This window comes from Sciurus carolinensis, chromosome 8 (assembly GCF_902686445.1).
Source record: "Sciurus carolinensis chromosome 8, mSciCar1.2, whole genome shotgun sequence".
Lineage (NCBI taxonomy): Eukaryota > Metazoa > Chordata > Mammalia > Rodentia > Sciuridae > Sciurus > Sciurus carolinensis.
The window spans coordinates 64,576,653-64,593,575 of NC_062220.1; the positions used below are offsets into that span (position 1 = coordinate 64,576,653).

At 38.0% G+C, this 16,923-nt stretch overlaps 1 protein-coding gene across 3 annotated transcripts in view; it reads right to left on the reverse strand.

The window, feature by feature from the left end:
* Positions 1-16,923, reverse strand: part of Reln (reelin) — a 461,189-nt gene that overhangs the window by 36,948 nt on the left and 407,318 nt on the right. For all 3 annotated transcript variants that reach the window (XM_047560479.1, XM_047560477.1, XM_047560476.1), the window contains exons 47-49: positions 6,131-6,271; positions 4,553-4,730; positions 2,625-2,818 (exon numbers count right to left, since the gene is read on the reverse strand). In XM_047560479.1, the coding sequence (XP_047416435.1) occupies positions 2,625-2,818; positions 4,553-4,730; positions 6,131-6,271 (513 nt within the window). The remainder of the gene's footprint in view (positions 1-2,624; positions 2,819-4,552; positions 4,731-6,130; positions 6,272-16,923) is intronic.

A 16,923-nucleotide genomic window follows, 5' to 3' on the forward strand; every position in this document is an offset into this window, starting at 1 on the left:
GACCCTCACCTGTGTTGTTCCTATGAGTGTGGAGACATCAGTCTCTAGGCAGAGACCTCTCCAAAGTTCATTTCCTCATGATTCTCATCTGCCACTTTCCATTTGTGTATGTGTGAGTACCTTGTAACCTCATTGATTCAGCACATTTAATTAACATTTTAATATAAGTTAATAATATCAGAAATCTACCAGCTTCTGGGGGGATGTACAATTGTACTTCTTCATCTGGAGCAGTGATTTTTTAATGTATTTTTTCTTTCTTGTTTCTAAAAATTAGTTTTCTTTCTCTGATAAATCCTCAACCTTATTTTAAATGTCTTTGGAGTAGAAAGTTATTTAAGGCTGCTTGAAAATCTAAATAAATCATGACCACAGTTCCCACCTTGGTCAATGTGTTTCTTCTTCAGAGAACTAAAGCAGATGGCACGTGATGCTTCCATCCTCAGAAACACAACTCCCTCTCCCTGTGGTTATGCTGCTGAATTGTTCATGCTTCAGTCAATAAAGTCCTCCCCAAAGACCAGGGAAACAGATTACTTGGCTTGTATATTATCTCCTCTTAATAGGTGAGTACATTTTTTACACTGTTACAATGTGTACCACTTAACTCCTAGCTGGAGTCCTTTGTTGGTTTCCAAATTTAATACAAGCCCAGGATTTAAAATTTTGCTTGTAGAGATTGCTGGTATTTCCTCCATTACCCTTCTATTTTTCTATGTCCTAAAAGGAGCCTATCTTTTTATCAAGGTGACTAGTTACCCAGAATAAAATCAAGTCCAGCCTTCCTTGCATCTGAGTGTGGTTATGTGACTAAATTCTAGGAATGAGAATGGAAGTATGTGCTACTGTTAGGAAGCCGCCCTAACAAGACAGCACATCCTTCTTACCCCCTCATCCTTCCTGCTGGCTGGAATGTGGAGGAACTCATTGCCCTTTTGGATCAAGAGATCAAAGTCACATGTTAAGTGTGGCAGAACAAGAAGACAGAAGGAATCTGGGTCTCTGCTGCTTGTGGAGCCCCCATAGCAGCCCTAGGCTACTTTTTTGGGGGGGAGGGGGGATCTGATTTACATAAGAGAAAAAATTTTTGTTTAACTTATTAACTTATTTAAAAATTTTTGTTTAACTTATTTATAGTAGAACCTATTCTTAACCAATACATTGAATTTAAATAATTATTTATAAAATTTTTATTTTACTCAATTTTTAGCCTGTACCTGGCTTGTCATGTAGTAAGGGACTATCTGTTTCTTTTTTTAATTAGTGCCTTATAATTATACATACAGTTCCATTTGACATATTCATAAATGCATATCACATAGCTTGCTCCATTTCAGTCCCCAGTACTTGCCTTTTCTTTTCCCTCTTCCTTTACCTGGTCCCTTTCTCTACTCTATTGGTCTTCCTCCTATTTATTTATTACCTGTATTTTTTTGTGTTTCTTTCTTTTTTTGGTACCAGGGATTTAAGCCAGGGGCCCTTAACTACTGAGCTATATTCCCAGCCCTTTTTTATCTTTTGAGACAGGTTCTCACTAAGTTGCTTAGGGCCTTGCTAAGTTGTTGAGGCTGGCTTTGAACACATGATCCTCCTGCCCCAGCCTCCCAAGCTACTGGGATTACAGGCATGGCATGTGCCACCGCACCTGGCTATTATCTGTATTTCTTGGATTACACTGAATTTCTTTCCTCCTCTCCCTGTCCCTCCTCCTCTCTTCTCCCTCTTCTCTTACCTTCTACTTTAATAAATACTCCCTTTTCCTGTTTAATAATTTCTTTGACCTTTATAACTGATCAAATTGATTGCTTTTGGTCCTACCATAATATATATATTTCTCTTTTTTCCCCATATCTTTTATTGGTGCATTATAATTATACATAATGGTGGGATTTATTGTTACATACATGGTCGTGCATACAATATAAATAACATTTGTTGTTTTTTTAAATGACCCATATGCTATGTGTTTATTCAAAGTTTTTTAATAAGGGGTTTTAAAATAGACTCTAGACTTCTTAGAATATTTACATCTTATTTTGTTTCTTTCCTTTTTCTAGCCCAAAATTCTCTAAAACTGAGTGGATACTATATAAATAAATATTTGTTTTTCTGTTTCCCAAAATGTTGTTAAAAATAAATATCATACACATTAATTTCTATGGGTTTTTGCATTGATTTTATTCGCTGTTGACTTTGATAGCACATTTCATCTTATTCTGAGATGAGAAAACTGCATTTTTTTTTTAATGGGAATTGATCTCAGGGGTGCTTTATCACTGAGCTACATCCCCAGACCTTTTTATTTTTTATTTTGAGACAGGGTCTCACTAAATTGCTTAGGGCCTAAGTTGCTGAGGCTGGTTTCAAACTTGCAATCCTCAGCCTCCCAAATTGCTGGGATTATAGGTATGCGCCACCATGTTCAACTTAACTGCTTTTAAAATAAAAACCCAAACCAGCTATTTATTCAGCCCAGAAAGCTTTCTTCATGATAGTCCTAAAGGCATCCTCCATTGATAACTAAGTCACAGTCCCCTTCAGTTCCCTGAGACTGATTTCTGGTAGTCTTACTGAACATTTTTTTCTCAACAGATCACTTATTAGAGATAAAATAGAACACACACCCAGGTTTACTGTACTGGTCATAGAAAATTTCCATTAGCAGATTCCAGGTAATGCCTCCATTGACAGAATATTCCAAGAGAACACCTTGGTTACGGTTGTTTGGTGTGATCAAGCATCCATACATGAAGTAAAATTGGATAAACTCTGCGTTAGTGAGGTTTAGATCCACAGTGACTAGCAAACGACTGCAACCCTAAGGAAAAGAAGGAGAATTAAAAAAAAAAAAAAAGCACTGATAAAAAATCTTGATTTCAGAAAATAGAATTTATCTGGTTTCTATTCTTTTTTTTATACATCTTTTATAATCCAAGTAACAGTATTGTTGCACTGGTTTTCTTATCATCTGTCTTACTATGCTATCTCCTAGCATGGTGCCCAGTATGCAATAGGTACTCAGCAAATGTTTGCTCAACTTTGAAATTTTAGTATTCAAGACTTACTTACTTAACTGCATTGAAATTTCAGTGTTCTGGTCATGCATTCTAAGGAGATTTTCTATATATGCATATTTATCTAATATCTATCTATATCTATCTATCTATCTATCTATCTATCTATCTATATTGGGGATTGAACCCAATCAGGGCCTTTTACATGCTAGCTGGGTAAGTGCTCTACCACTGAGCTACAACCCAAGACATTTTTATTTTGAGACAGGGTCTTACTAAGTTGCCCAGGCAGGCCTCAAACTGGTGATTCTCCTGCTTCAGCCCCCTGAATACAGGTGTGCACCACTATATCTGGTTCTTTCTATATATTTTTTGTAATAAACAAGGTGAGGGGTGGATTTAAAGTAATTATCAAACTATTTCTTGTTATTAATTGGCATTTATTATATATGTATTTTAAAAGGTATCAGCTATTAAGGGAATAGCAGATTGAGATGACTACTTTAACGTGAACATTTTGATGACAATTTAGATTTGAAAATTTTATATGATATAGTTAGAGATAATAGTTGTAATGGTTTTTACTTAAACATTTATAGTAGATTTTAATGTCATCTATATTAATCCACTAATTAATTTTGATAGGTAGGTGTTTTTTGGTTGAACATACATGGAAATCTAGGCTACTTAAGAGGTCCACCTAAGACAGGAAGAGAGTCCTAAACACTGTGTTCTTGGTGTTGATGATTATGAAAATCCTATATACTTTATTCTTTTTACTCTTAGGCTAACATACTGAACACAAATAATATACACCATTGGGGCCAATGGAAACTCTAAGGTAGAGCATGGTAGAAAAAATAGTTAATAGCAAATTTGCTTTTTCAAAAAATTAATTTGCCTATCTAATCATGGTATTGGAGAAACTGTGTTCTTAAACAAAGTTCATCTTTGGCAGCAAAGGAAAATGGTTATAAAAATTTATTAAAGAAAGTTCCCAACATTGCTGCTGTCATTCACAAAATAATATGCTATACAAACAAGTGCCTAGTAATTACTGAAAATTATTCTTTCTTGAATAATTTTAGAAAGAATGAATTGTTGTTAATAAATTCAGGAATCACTGAAGCTCATTTTCCAGATTTTTGGCTCTTTAAATCCCAAATCTGTTGCAAGCTCAAGGGTTTTCAATTAGTTACATCCAGATGGAAGCCCTCCCAACCTGTGCAAGTGCTCTCCCTTCCAGGATGGAAATCCATTTAAGTCCTTTTAAAAAGTGTACTTAAATATTCCCTGTGCTGACACTACTCTGCATAATTAAATTGTCTCAACTGATTTGTGGTAGGAAAATACTGGAAATAATCAGTATTTTTGGATTTGTGTGAAGTTACAAGTTCAGATCAGTGTTGAGCATTTAGGGCAACTAGGGTAACTAACTCTCTGTATCTTGATTTACCCATTATACTTCAAAAGAGACTCAATCATTTGGGGGAAACTTAAAGGATGTAGAAATGATTAACCAGCAGCCAAGCTCTCACCCCGCTGAAATGGAGAGCCAATCCTGAAGCCACAGCCCCACACACGGTACTCAATTTTCCTCCGTTCACAGTCAGCCAGTTCTGGTTGGAGGGAGCTCGATTGAAGTTGTCTTTGAGTTGGGTTGGAAGGGAGGTCTCAGGCTCATCACAGTACAGGCCACCCCACTGCTCATCACAGCTGGATGTGGAGAAAGAGGAAGGAAAAGTCAACATCAAACAAAACCCCTGCAAGTAGATTCTCATATTAGTGAAGTCAACTCTTTTTCCTAGTCCAGGATGATGAAAGGTTACTGATGTTCACAGAGCTTGCCAGAATTCACTTGCTCTCCTTAACAATGCTTTAGATTACAAAAAAGCTGTGAATTACCCACCTCGATGCTTTCCTGAAATAGTGACTTGGGGGTTATAGGTGGAGAAAAAGAAACAACTTCAAAGAAATTATTAAAACCCTGTCTCTCCATGACCTGACTCTGGATGGCTGACAAATGATTATAGCTGCCAAGCTGAATTGGTGAGTCCTCTATTTATGAAATTGGTGTTTTTAATGTAGGCTTTGGGTCAATTTGGAATCCAACAGGCCATGTTCCAAGCATCTGAAGATAATTTGCATAGTAACTGTCATCTATGATCAAAGGACTGAATCCCCTGTTCAGGATGGAAGGGGATGTGAACATAGAACTGGGAGGCTCAAGGATCTCCAAGGCCAGTCTGCAAAATGGTTGTGATCATTAATCAAAGGAAAGACTTCCCAGGATGTGATGATTAGTGGAAAAGAGAATATGTATCCTTTAGCATCATTTTCATTCATATTTCCCCATCAAAAAGTATAATCTTTGGGGCCGGGGTTGTGGCTCAGTGGTAGAGCTTTGTCTGGAATGTGTGGTGCACTGGGTTCAGTCCTCAGCTCCACATAAAAATAAAATAAAGGCATTGGGTCCACCTACAACTAAAAATATATTTAAAAAGTATAAATCTTTGATAGTAAAGCATAAGCTATAGTGCCAGTGTGTGCACACGTGTGTGAATGTGCCCACACACATACTCATATGCACACTTTATTTTTATTCTTCCAAAGATGCTACAGCTTTCTAAGAATAATATACTAGGCCTCTTCGTCAAATATGCCTGGTAACTTGACCAGACAGTTATATACCTTTTTATGCAAATGACATTGGCATACCAATTAAACCACGACAAATGCACATCATTACAAATATTCAGTCCTAAGTGAGAAAAATATATATGATGTTTTATTTTTGGTCAGAATATACTGAACTCCTGAACCTTTTCTAATGACTGTTTCAAGGCTCAAGTGTGTCACAGAAACACAGAAGGAAATAAAATATAGTCAATTATAATTCAGCTTTCTCCTGACAAGGTATCTGTTGTTCAGTTCCTAATCTCTAAGCAAGAATGAAGACACAATACCCATCAAGTCCACAGTTAGCGCAATATCATATTTCAGGAAAAATGTATAACCTAAGGTAGCTTGGGAGTGATTCAAAAACCAGTTTCAGAAAAACCTCCTAGATGGTATGTGAATCAGCTTTGGACGGAAGGAAGAAAAAGTGTACTTACACACAGCCTCCCTGGAGGCACCTCCCATGGCCACTGCACATGTCTATGCAGCCATCCCCAATATAGACATTATCTATTGCCCATGTCTGCTGCTTGTCAAAAGGAGCTGGTTGATGCCAACGGAAACGAGTGGCTTGGGACCTTGGAAGAAGAAGAGAATCACGATGAAGGATGCAGTGGAATGGAGTCCTGAATTTTTTTATGGGAAATATCATAGAGTGATACCAGGGCTGTTGCTAACTTAAATTCGAAAAGAATGCCTGCCCTCGAGCAACTGTAACCCCTCTGCATTCAACTTTGGAACAAAATATGCCCTGAATTTCAGCCTCTACTTGCATCCTAAGACAGATACTTTTGTACAATGGGCACCCTGGTCCACCTCATGCAGCATACTTCAGGAATTCTCCCAATGAAAGTCTTAGAGACAGTATGACTATAAAACGGGGGATCAAAAAAAAACCAAGGTAATTCTATAGAGAAAAGAGAGGGTGAAAAATATGACTAGACTTCATATTGATTTAAAAGCAATATGGAGGACAAACAGTCTCCATTCCAGAAGCAGAAGCATCAGTTTTGCGAGTGTCTTGTTCAGAAACACAAATAAGCATATGTGTTTCAGAGGCACTAGATGGCAGTAAAATCCAAACAATATGTGAGGCTCATGTATTGAGGTGAACATTAAATGACTTGTAAAGGAAATCATTTGTGTTTATTGATCCATGTGTGTTTTGGCTTTTGACTAAGGAATATCTGTTTTAGGCGGGACAGAAGATCGAACGACAGCAAGGATCTTGTGTTTTCTAATTGAAAACATTTATATAAAGCTTAGAAAATAGAAAAGAAATGATTCAGAATTAAAATCTTCTTTTGGAACATAAATAATTCAGTAAAATAAGTGTCCCCCTGAGCATGTGTGCACCACTGATCTCTCCACAATTCTCCTTGCTCACCAGCTTCCATATGTTCCCCCAGCAGAGTCGTCTCTGCCTAATTTCCTCTTATCACTTCCTATTGCATTTCACTTAGACCCCAAACTCTTTGGTTCATGAAGTTCCTCCTGAGCAAAGCCCTCCCTTCTCCTATATCCTGGTCACTGGTATCCAGAGCATCAATTCTTTCAGTGCCCAAAGCAAACTCTTGCCCACCCTCCTGAATATATGCTTGTCTTCTCTCTCACTTTTTCTATGCCTGGTTCATCCCTGTGGGTCCTTCAGGTCTCTAAGGAAGTATCAAGCCCTCATAGACACTTTTTTTTCTTGAATCTTTTAAAAATGACTTTTGTTCCCTATTATTCTCTGTCATAGCAAACTGTTCATTTCCTTTCTTGGTATTTAGCATAATCATAATCATGCATTGACCTACATATGTATGTGATGGCTACCTGTCTGTTCCCTGGAATTCTAAGTTATAAGGGAGTGGGTGGGGTGGATTCTTTCTACACTACATTGTACACTTAATGGACAGCACCTAGTACAAAGCAGCGCTCTGTAGGTAGAGGGAATTTGTATCCGGGGCCGCCATTATCATAGAAGGCAATGTTGTGAAGATCTCCCCCACTTGTAGCTGTACAGCTCAGTGGCTCTGCTATTTTTTAATGACAGAATTTATTAACAGCTATTATCTGTTTACATGCAGCACCATCTGTAAGTAACATAATGGAATACTGTATTTTTATAACTCAATTCTTGCATTCTGATAACTAGTCAACATTTATATCTGTATTCTGTCTTTCTTTTAAACTCTTAAGTTTCTGAAGGGCAGGGAATACCTCTGTATTCCTTCAGGGAATATTGTTTGGTAACTTCAGAGCTTATAGACAGTAAATAAGTAATAAACATTCCCTGTTCCCCTAATATCATATACATGCTTAACGAAGTCCTTATCAGCTTGTATTTTAAACTACCCATTTATATGTAGTTTCCTCTGTTAGGTATTCTCCTTATTTATCATTTTATTGTTGGCACCTATAGCTGGGACTTCATAAACATCTACTGAAAGAATATTAAGCTGATAGAAATAAAAATGCCCCGAAAAAGTCAAATAAAAGATATCTTGTAGGGCAGGGTCTGGGGTCAGCTGTGCAGGGCAGTGACTTGGTGGTTGTTGAAGGAGAAGAAAGCTTCCCAGCAATTGTGAGGTGGCATGGGCTGCCCAGCAGGGGGTGGCTTTACAGTCATGGCTGTGTTTAATCACAGTCTGAGCAACCACTGAACAGAGAGACCAGACAGAAGATTTAAGAGCCTGATGCATTGTTGGAGTTGACAGCCTTCGTGGGGACTTCCAACCCTGACATTTTCAGTTTGCGCAACTCTCTGGAGTTCTACAGAAAAGGAAACAGTGGGAGACCAGGTGAAGAATGTACTAAAACCAGAGTTGTCCAGTGGAAGTAAAGACAAGTGAGGGCTCTAATTTGTACTCTGCCACTTGTGAGTTCCATGTCGACGGTGAGTAATTTAACATCTGTAACAAGGAGGTTACCTTCGACCATTTCTAAGGCCCCTTCCCAAAAGTGATGATTTTATATTCTTAGGAATAATTATACCAAGTAATTATGTTCCCATAAAACAAGGGTGCATATATCATTTAATAGTACTCCATAAGAAGAAGAAACACTTTCACTAACAGGAAGAACTAGAATAAGAGTTCACAAGGATCTGGAAGTTGAATTCAACCTCTAAGCCTTCAATAAGATTTCTTATTCCCAGCACTGTCACAGTCTCTCCATCTGAAGGGGCCGAATCACTTATGTTTATGTGCTGACACTTCCCCATCTGTAGAACTAGGCAATGCTACTTCCTGACTCACAGGGGTGTTGTGAAAATTAATTAGTTCGTGTTTACCAAGACCTATAAGTGTCTCGGTGTATCCCTTGGCAGGTGTCATCCTTTATCCTGAAGGTTCCTTAAAATGATAGCCACCACCAGCTGCTGCTTCTTGGAGTTGGAGAAAAAATGGCCCCAGAGCAGATTTTTCATTTTTACACATCCTTCAAATCTCTCCTTTTGCATACATTTTTGAATTTATACCATTTCCACCCTGTCTAAAGCACACAGCAAGGCTACATGAGTGTTGTTTAATAAATAAATATTCATTTGTGTCATTCTTAAAGAAAAGGAGGACGGTAAAACACAATGTCTCTGGAATGCCCCTTTCAGTTCCAAGGGACCTTGTCAAGTCAAGGAAACAGAGAGTAGCCAGGCCAGAATGTCTGGATGGTGGTACCTTGAAGGACATTGCCTTTCTTTCATGTATGCTGGGAACTAGGACGAGGTAGTGTTATTTGTGGAAAGTTGCTTTTTTGCACATATTCCAAGACAGCTGCTCCTTGGGGTGCTGGTCAGACCAGGAACAAAGAAAGTTAAGCAAGCTAATGCTGCTTAACTTCTGTAGTCTAGCTTACAGAACGCTTCTCTCTGTGGTAACTGGTGTGGAACTTGGGGCACTGTGGAAAGGATACATGTCCCTCAGCTGGCTACCACTGGATAAAATGCTGTGAGGGAGAGGAAGTATCTTCTGGAGCACCACTCTGAGGCAAAGGAGGTGCCCACCTGGTGAAGCACTGTGAAGGACAGAGGTGCTCCTGTCCAGCCAAAGCCACTGGACTCTGGTGAAGTCTTCGGTCTACTCCATTGCCACTGGCTCTTCCCAAATGGCATTTCCTAATAAAACCCTATATCTTACCCGCACCCCCGCCCCTTTTCTGGGTTCTGGATCTCTCAACAACCTATCTCTGTCCTAGAACAAATGGGCTGTGGACCTTTCACCATTGCTAAGCAGTTAAAAAGCTGCTGCCAATGATGACATGGTTCCCATCACTCGCCTCCTGGTCCTTTCCCCACGCTGCCTCCATGTCTTTTAATAGATTTCAACACACATTTCAGATCCTTTGCTTCTGCTCTTTTCCTCAGGACGACTTCATCCTCCCACTCTAACAGTGAAGATGAGGCCCAATGGCCCAAGTCACACACTGATTCCCTAATAAAACTAGGGGAGGTTCTCATTTCATTGTTACTTTGTATCCCCATTCAGTACATCTTTCAAACCATATTGCACACAACCTCTCAAAATCAAAGGGAGTAAGAGGTTTTAAATGAGTCACCCCACTTGGCCTTTCTTTTTCCCTTGGTAGAGAATAAATGGAGAACTCTATAATAATCCTGGCCCAACCATGATTGTGTGATGTTGGGGAAAAGCAAATAACCTCTCTGTCTTAGAGTCCTCATTACGAAAGTGAGGCAGAGGGATCTGAGGTTAAAGGAGCCTGAAGAGACATTTCTACCAATTGTACTGATTTATCTTGACTTGAAAAAAACCTATGAGGCATTTTGAGATGGGGAAATCTGAACACCGAATACAGAATAAAGATGGAATAGGAAATTACCATTAATTTTTTAGGCATGATAACAATATCATAGATTTGGTAATTAAAAGTCCCTTTCTTCTAGTGATAGAAATATCTATATTTGACATAAGATGCTTTAAAATAACATGGAGGGCAGGAGTGAGCAGTATTAGATATGAAGCAATGCTGTCTCGCATGAATTGATAATTGCCAAAGCTAGGGAATAAGTACATGGAGGAGTGGTAAACTATTCCCTTTAATTTTACATGTTTGGATTTTAAAGAGTCAACATTGTGAGCCCCCAAATTATCTGTAGTCCTTTGAAAATCACAGTGAGAATTTTAATTTGAGAATTACAATATAAGAACATGACTGTCATTTTTAGACAAATATAGATTTTAATTAATTAAATAATTATTTAAAAAATTGTGGTACATAGGGTGTTCTACCATTATGTTACACCCTTTGTCCTCTTTCATTTTTTTGAGCCAGGGTCTTACTAAATTACCCAGGCTGGTCTTGAATTTAAAATCATCCTGTCTTAGCTTCCTGAGTAACTGGGGTTACAGGCATGCACTACCATGCCCAGTTGATTTTTAAATTATTTTTGCTGGTAATTATAAATAATAATGATATAAAAACAAAGTATTCTGAGTAAGTCCTCTGAGGGCATCAAATATATTGGACCAGTTATCAAATATAAGAAATTTTCTATAATTTATGGGATATTTATTTCCTCAATGGAAATTGACTTATAGATAATGTTAAGCCAGTTGTAATAATCCATATGTACTAATATGTGCAAAATATGCACGCTCTAATTCTCTGATAAAACTTTGAAAACAATGTTGACAACTAAGCTGAGAAGAGTTGCAGAATTTATGGAATTAGTTTTATTCTCTAAGTAAAGCTAGATTTAATTTGCTTTAACAGTATATGAAAATCAATAGTAACATGACTTATGTCAGAAAAAATTATTTTACTATGTTCTGTGGTTCTGAAATGCCAGCAAAGTTTTTGTAAAATAACAGCAACAACGTTCAAAGAAGCAAAATGATGCATGAGAAGATGATATGCAAGAGAAGTCCAATACTTCTTTGGCTTGGGTGAAAGTTTTTAATGAGATATTCAGTAATGTGAATGCTTGTGAAAAGAATTTCAAAAGATGATGTTATGCTGAAAGTAGCAATTGACAGAAATGAAGAGAATGAGGGCAAGTCTAAAAATCTCTCCTTACAAAAATGAATTTGAGCCGAGCATGGTGGTGCACTCCTGTAATCCCAGCGGCTCCAGAGGAGGCTGAGCAGGAGGATTGTGAGTTCAAAGCCAGCCTCAGCAAAGGTGAGGCACTAAGCAAGTCAGTGAGACCCTGTCTCTAAATAAAATACAAAATAGGGCTGGAGATGTGGCTCAGTGATTGAGAACCCCTGAGTTCAATCCCTGGTACCTATCCCCCACCCCACAAAAAATGAACTTGTAATTCTTGAATGTTTGAAGAACCCAACAAATGTTGAGTTTAGTTATTTGACTTTCTTAGCATTAGTCCTTTTCTTTGCTGGTAGTTATAGTATGTAGGAAAATTATTGGAAAATATCCTTCCTCGATACATTTATTTGCCTGCAAAAATCTACAGCCTCTTTCACCCTGTTCCCATCACACCAGCTTCCCTTTCTTCTACTTCCCACCTTTCCTTGGAACCTCCAGCAAACATTAAGTAGCTTCCATGCTGTGGCTAAAACCACCTGGTGTCCAAAGTTTTGTAGTTAATCTTTAAACAAGGTGGTATCAGCAGGGACATGAAGGCTAGTTGAAGGAATGGATCATCTTCAAACTGTGACTTAAAATAGCCATGTCACACCTGAGCCTCCCAGTGGTCACACTCCGCTCCTCTCTTTCTCAGTGGATTTGAGTTACCTGCCCTTCCATTGACCCACCCTGGTTCTCAGGTGACATTTCAAGAACCCTTGCCATCTGAGTAACCTGTTATTTTTAGGACTGCATTAGTAAAGAAGAGGAGGCAGATTCAGATCAGGGCCTATGAAATTGATTTTAGCATCTTTCCATCTTCATTTTTAGTCTTTCTCAAGAACCCTTGGCATTCTTCCATTCCTATTTCTCCTAGGACCATATCTCTTAGGCAAGCAATAAAGATGTAGTGTTAATATAGTGGTTAAGCCCATGGGTTCTGGGGCCAGACAAATTGAATTTATTTCCAGTAGTTTACTGAAACTGTTCTTTTGAAGGTCACTGATTATCTCCTAATTGAAAAGTCCAGTAAATTTACTGGGAAACTTTTTTCTCTACTACTCTCTGTAGCTTATGTCACTGAGTACCATCTCTTCTTGCATGATAGTCTCTTCTTGATTGGCTTATGGTCACCATGTTGTTTTGGTTTTTGACTGAGTTTTCTCAGTTCCTTTGTTAACCACTTCCATTCATGCTATTGCATTTAAGAGTCCGCTCCTTTCTTTTTAAAAGCTCTCTTGTGGAGAGCTGATGCAGTTTTATAGCATTGTCTATCACTTCCATGCTCATACCTCCAAAGTTTATTAATTTTCCTTGGGTTCAGAGCCTCAACTTTCTAGCAAATAGATCCTCAGGTATTTCCAGTTGTCACATTTAATTTGGCATCATTTGACTTAATCTGCCATATTGTCCCTCCTGGAATCCACTTTAGCTCTCTCCCCACATCTTCTCTCTAGCCCGCCAGCCTTTAAACTTTAGAGACATCTCTTGGTGAGTGTAATGAAGAAGTCAGTGACTGAATTTTATCAACTTTCTTTAAAGTTTTCTCTAATAAATACCTCATCCCCTCCATGTTAGCTGTAGCCCTGACCCTTTTTCCTTCATCAACAGGTCATTATCAAAACACCTTGGCCACCTTCTCTTAAGTCTCTCTGTTCTTCCAAATTTTTTTTCTCTTACAAGGATATTACCAGCTCAAAAAACACCATAGTACATTTTCCCTACAAGTCTAAACCCCTTCTCCTTGCTTCAATGCTTGCTATAAATTAACCCACCTCTACTAACTAGCAGCTTCCAGATATGAGTCCTCTGCTTTAATCAGCAACTCCTGTGCTACTTCCAGGCTCATGTCTGCAGGTTCCTGCCTTGTTCAGTTGGTTCCCCTGCTTTAAAGTGTTCTTCCTCTTACCCACTTAATTCCTAGCCATCCTTCAAGACCAGGGTTCAGTGCTCCCATGAAACCCTCTAACTCTGGTTTTCAACATTTTCTCCCATTTCTATATGTGTGGCATTTCTAGCTCATTTCCCCAGTGAAGTTCTAAATTATGCCTAGCATTAATTATTTTTAAGTTGTCCCTTAGGTATACTTCTCATTTTCTTCCAACACGTTGTAACCTCTTCTAGGGCAACAAGTTAAGACAGTGGCAAAGCATTACTGTGGACTCATGCTTGAGAAGCTATGCTGGGACATAAGATGATTTCTTAGTTTGAAATCTGATAATAAACTTGTACTATGGTTAGTAAGCATGATTATATGGTTAATTCATAAAAGTAAAAATGATTTATAATGGTATAAATACTTCCATTCATAATTATTAGATTTTTTTGGTATGGGTAAAAGGACCTCAATTTTTCAGATGAGGAAACTGACGTTTGGAGACTACAATAATAATATGCTATGGTTTGCTTACAGACTCACAGGGCTGAAAAGGCAGAGCTCTCACTATTCTACACATTCCTTTTGTTTTGTAGATCTTCTTTTTCCAGGAAGATCTAACTTAACCAATGTGTAAGACAAGGAATAAAAAGATGATGAATCTATTCCCATTGATGGCTTTGGACTTGACCCTTACATCTCCCATGGGTGCAGAGTTCTATGGGCACAATTCACTGGTCTTTCCCTCTGTTTTACATGTTAATAATGGATGACATTAGTCTTGAATCTTTTGGCATCTCTTCCATTGAAATAGAATTGTTTTCTCATAGTTTATATTAGAAAGATGTCCAATATACTAAAGCAAACTCAAAAAAAAGACGATGAATCTACCCCAGTTATTTAGGCTTGAATATAGCAAGGCCTCCAGCAGTGTGTTGTATCTTCTGTTTAATCTCAGTGTTCCCTTCCCAGTGAGAAGGACCAGCATCCATTCAGTTCTGCAACTTGGAAATCAGGGAGTCATCTTGAATGCCACCCTTTCCCTTAACCTCCTGTGTTCATTTTATCAAACTGGACTGCTGTTCTTGTCTCCTGTCTCTTGAATTTCTCCACTTCTCTTCTTGTCCACCTAGTCCAAACTATAAGCATTTCTACCTCTTTAGGAGACTCCTCACATCTATTCTTAACCCCTCCAATTTGTTTTCCAGCTAGAATAAGCTATTTTGAATTTAAATCTGATCATACCTTCCTATCCCATGGGCTTATTTGGTGTTCCTGTAATAAATCCTCAAATCTTTAATAAAACCTGCTCTTCATGGTCTGACACCATCTCACACCTTACTCTGCTTCCCTTCCCTGTCTGTCTAATCCACATGTACAGTGTCTCAAATATGCCCACTTCCTCCTATTATAGGCCACTATTCTTGCCTAGAAGACTCTTACCCTTATTCTTTACCTAGTAAGTTCCTACTCATCCTTTATATCATACCTAAATTATCCCTTTCTCAATAAATTATTCCATGGCTTTGACCAAGTGAAATGTCCTTACAATATCCAGTCTCATAGCATCATGTATCTGATCTCCATCACTTATCATTGTTGAATTGTATATTTACTTCTGTAACTAGTTGGGGATTTCTGGCTAATAACTCTTTATTTATTTATTTATTTTTATTATTGTATACAAATGAAATACATGTTGTTTCTCTATTTGTACATAGAGTCAAGGCATACCATTTGTGTAATCATACATTTACATAGGGCAATGATGTTTGATTATTTTTTTCCCATCCCCCCCACTCCTCCCACCCCTCTTTTCCCTCTATACAGTCCTTCTTTCCTTCATTCTTACTGCTCTCCTTATCCCTAACCCTAAACCTAACCCTAAACCTAATGCTAACCCCTCCCACCCCCCATTATATGTCCTCATCCGCTTATCAGCGAGATCATTTGTCCTTTAGTTTTTTGAGATTGGCTTATCTCACTTAGCATGATATTCTCCAATTTCATCCATTTGCCTGCAAATGCCATAATTTTATCATTCTTCATTGCGGAGTAATATTCCATTGTATATATATATGCCACAGTTTCTTTATCCATTCATCAACTGAAGGGCATCTAGGTTGGTTCCACAATCTGGCTATGGTGAATTAAGCAGCAATGAACATTGATGTGGCTGAATAACTCTTTTATTGACCTAAAAGTTCTTTGAGGCAGAGATATGTCTAGTGTGCACCAAGGCCCAGCACATAATTAAGTAGTTCAAAAGTATCTGCTTCATGAGTGGAATGAATGAATAATTGCTACTGATGATTACTGGTCATGTCAGTCTGGTTGGTGAATGGTTTCACGCTAATTTATGGACAATCAACTTCGGTTTACTTTCACCACCACTGTGGCAAAAATACTGGGATCCTAACCTTATGGTCATATGATAAGTGAGTAGAGAAAGCTGCAATGTCATATGGTCACAGTCATTCCCAACCCTTATTTAGCACACATCTTGAAATTGTCAACATCATATTGATTTATGGCAAAGACCTACAAACTGAAATCCTTGATTCTGGTTGGTGGGCCACGTAAACATTTAACATTGCAACACATTTCCAGACAACAAGGCAGCCATCTTAACCTAAAACAAGGACACACCATATTTAACATGTAGGGATTAAGAGTGAACAGAGTATAGATATGTTAACTTATATTCTAGGGAAGTGTTCTGAGGCTGGCATGTTGTTCTAATGATCTTTGGCATGTGGCAGAGCATGATAAGATGTGGATCCAGCCTGGGTTACATCCATGCACATTTCTTTCTGAATTACCCAAAGGGCTTTGTTACAAGACAGTCTCACCTTTAAGACCATTGTACAACGTGAGCCTTGAGGGTAATATAGTAAACAAACTGCTATTTTCAATACGGTAACAGAATGTAATAGGAGTAAATTAATGTTCATCAGATTTTTCAAATATCATTTGAAAGGGTCAAAATTCTTGTGGGTATATGCAAGAGACAATTAAAAGATAGATTAAAAGATAAGAAATAATTACTTTTCTTGAGTAAAAGACTCCAGGGTATAATGACTAGCTGGAGTAAATCTTAGAATGTCGCTTATTTGCAAACTGCTGCCAAGTAGCTGGGTAATAATTCATAGAATTCATAAAGACTTAAAAGACTGCTGCCTTAATGGAGTTTTTTTTTCTATTTTACTTATTAAGATCGCCTTAATAATTCATGCATGGCAATACCTTTAACGAGCAACAAAATCTCACGTATCTCATTTAAACTTGGCAAGTGTGCTGACAGTTAATATAGTCTTGTACCTCTGAGCC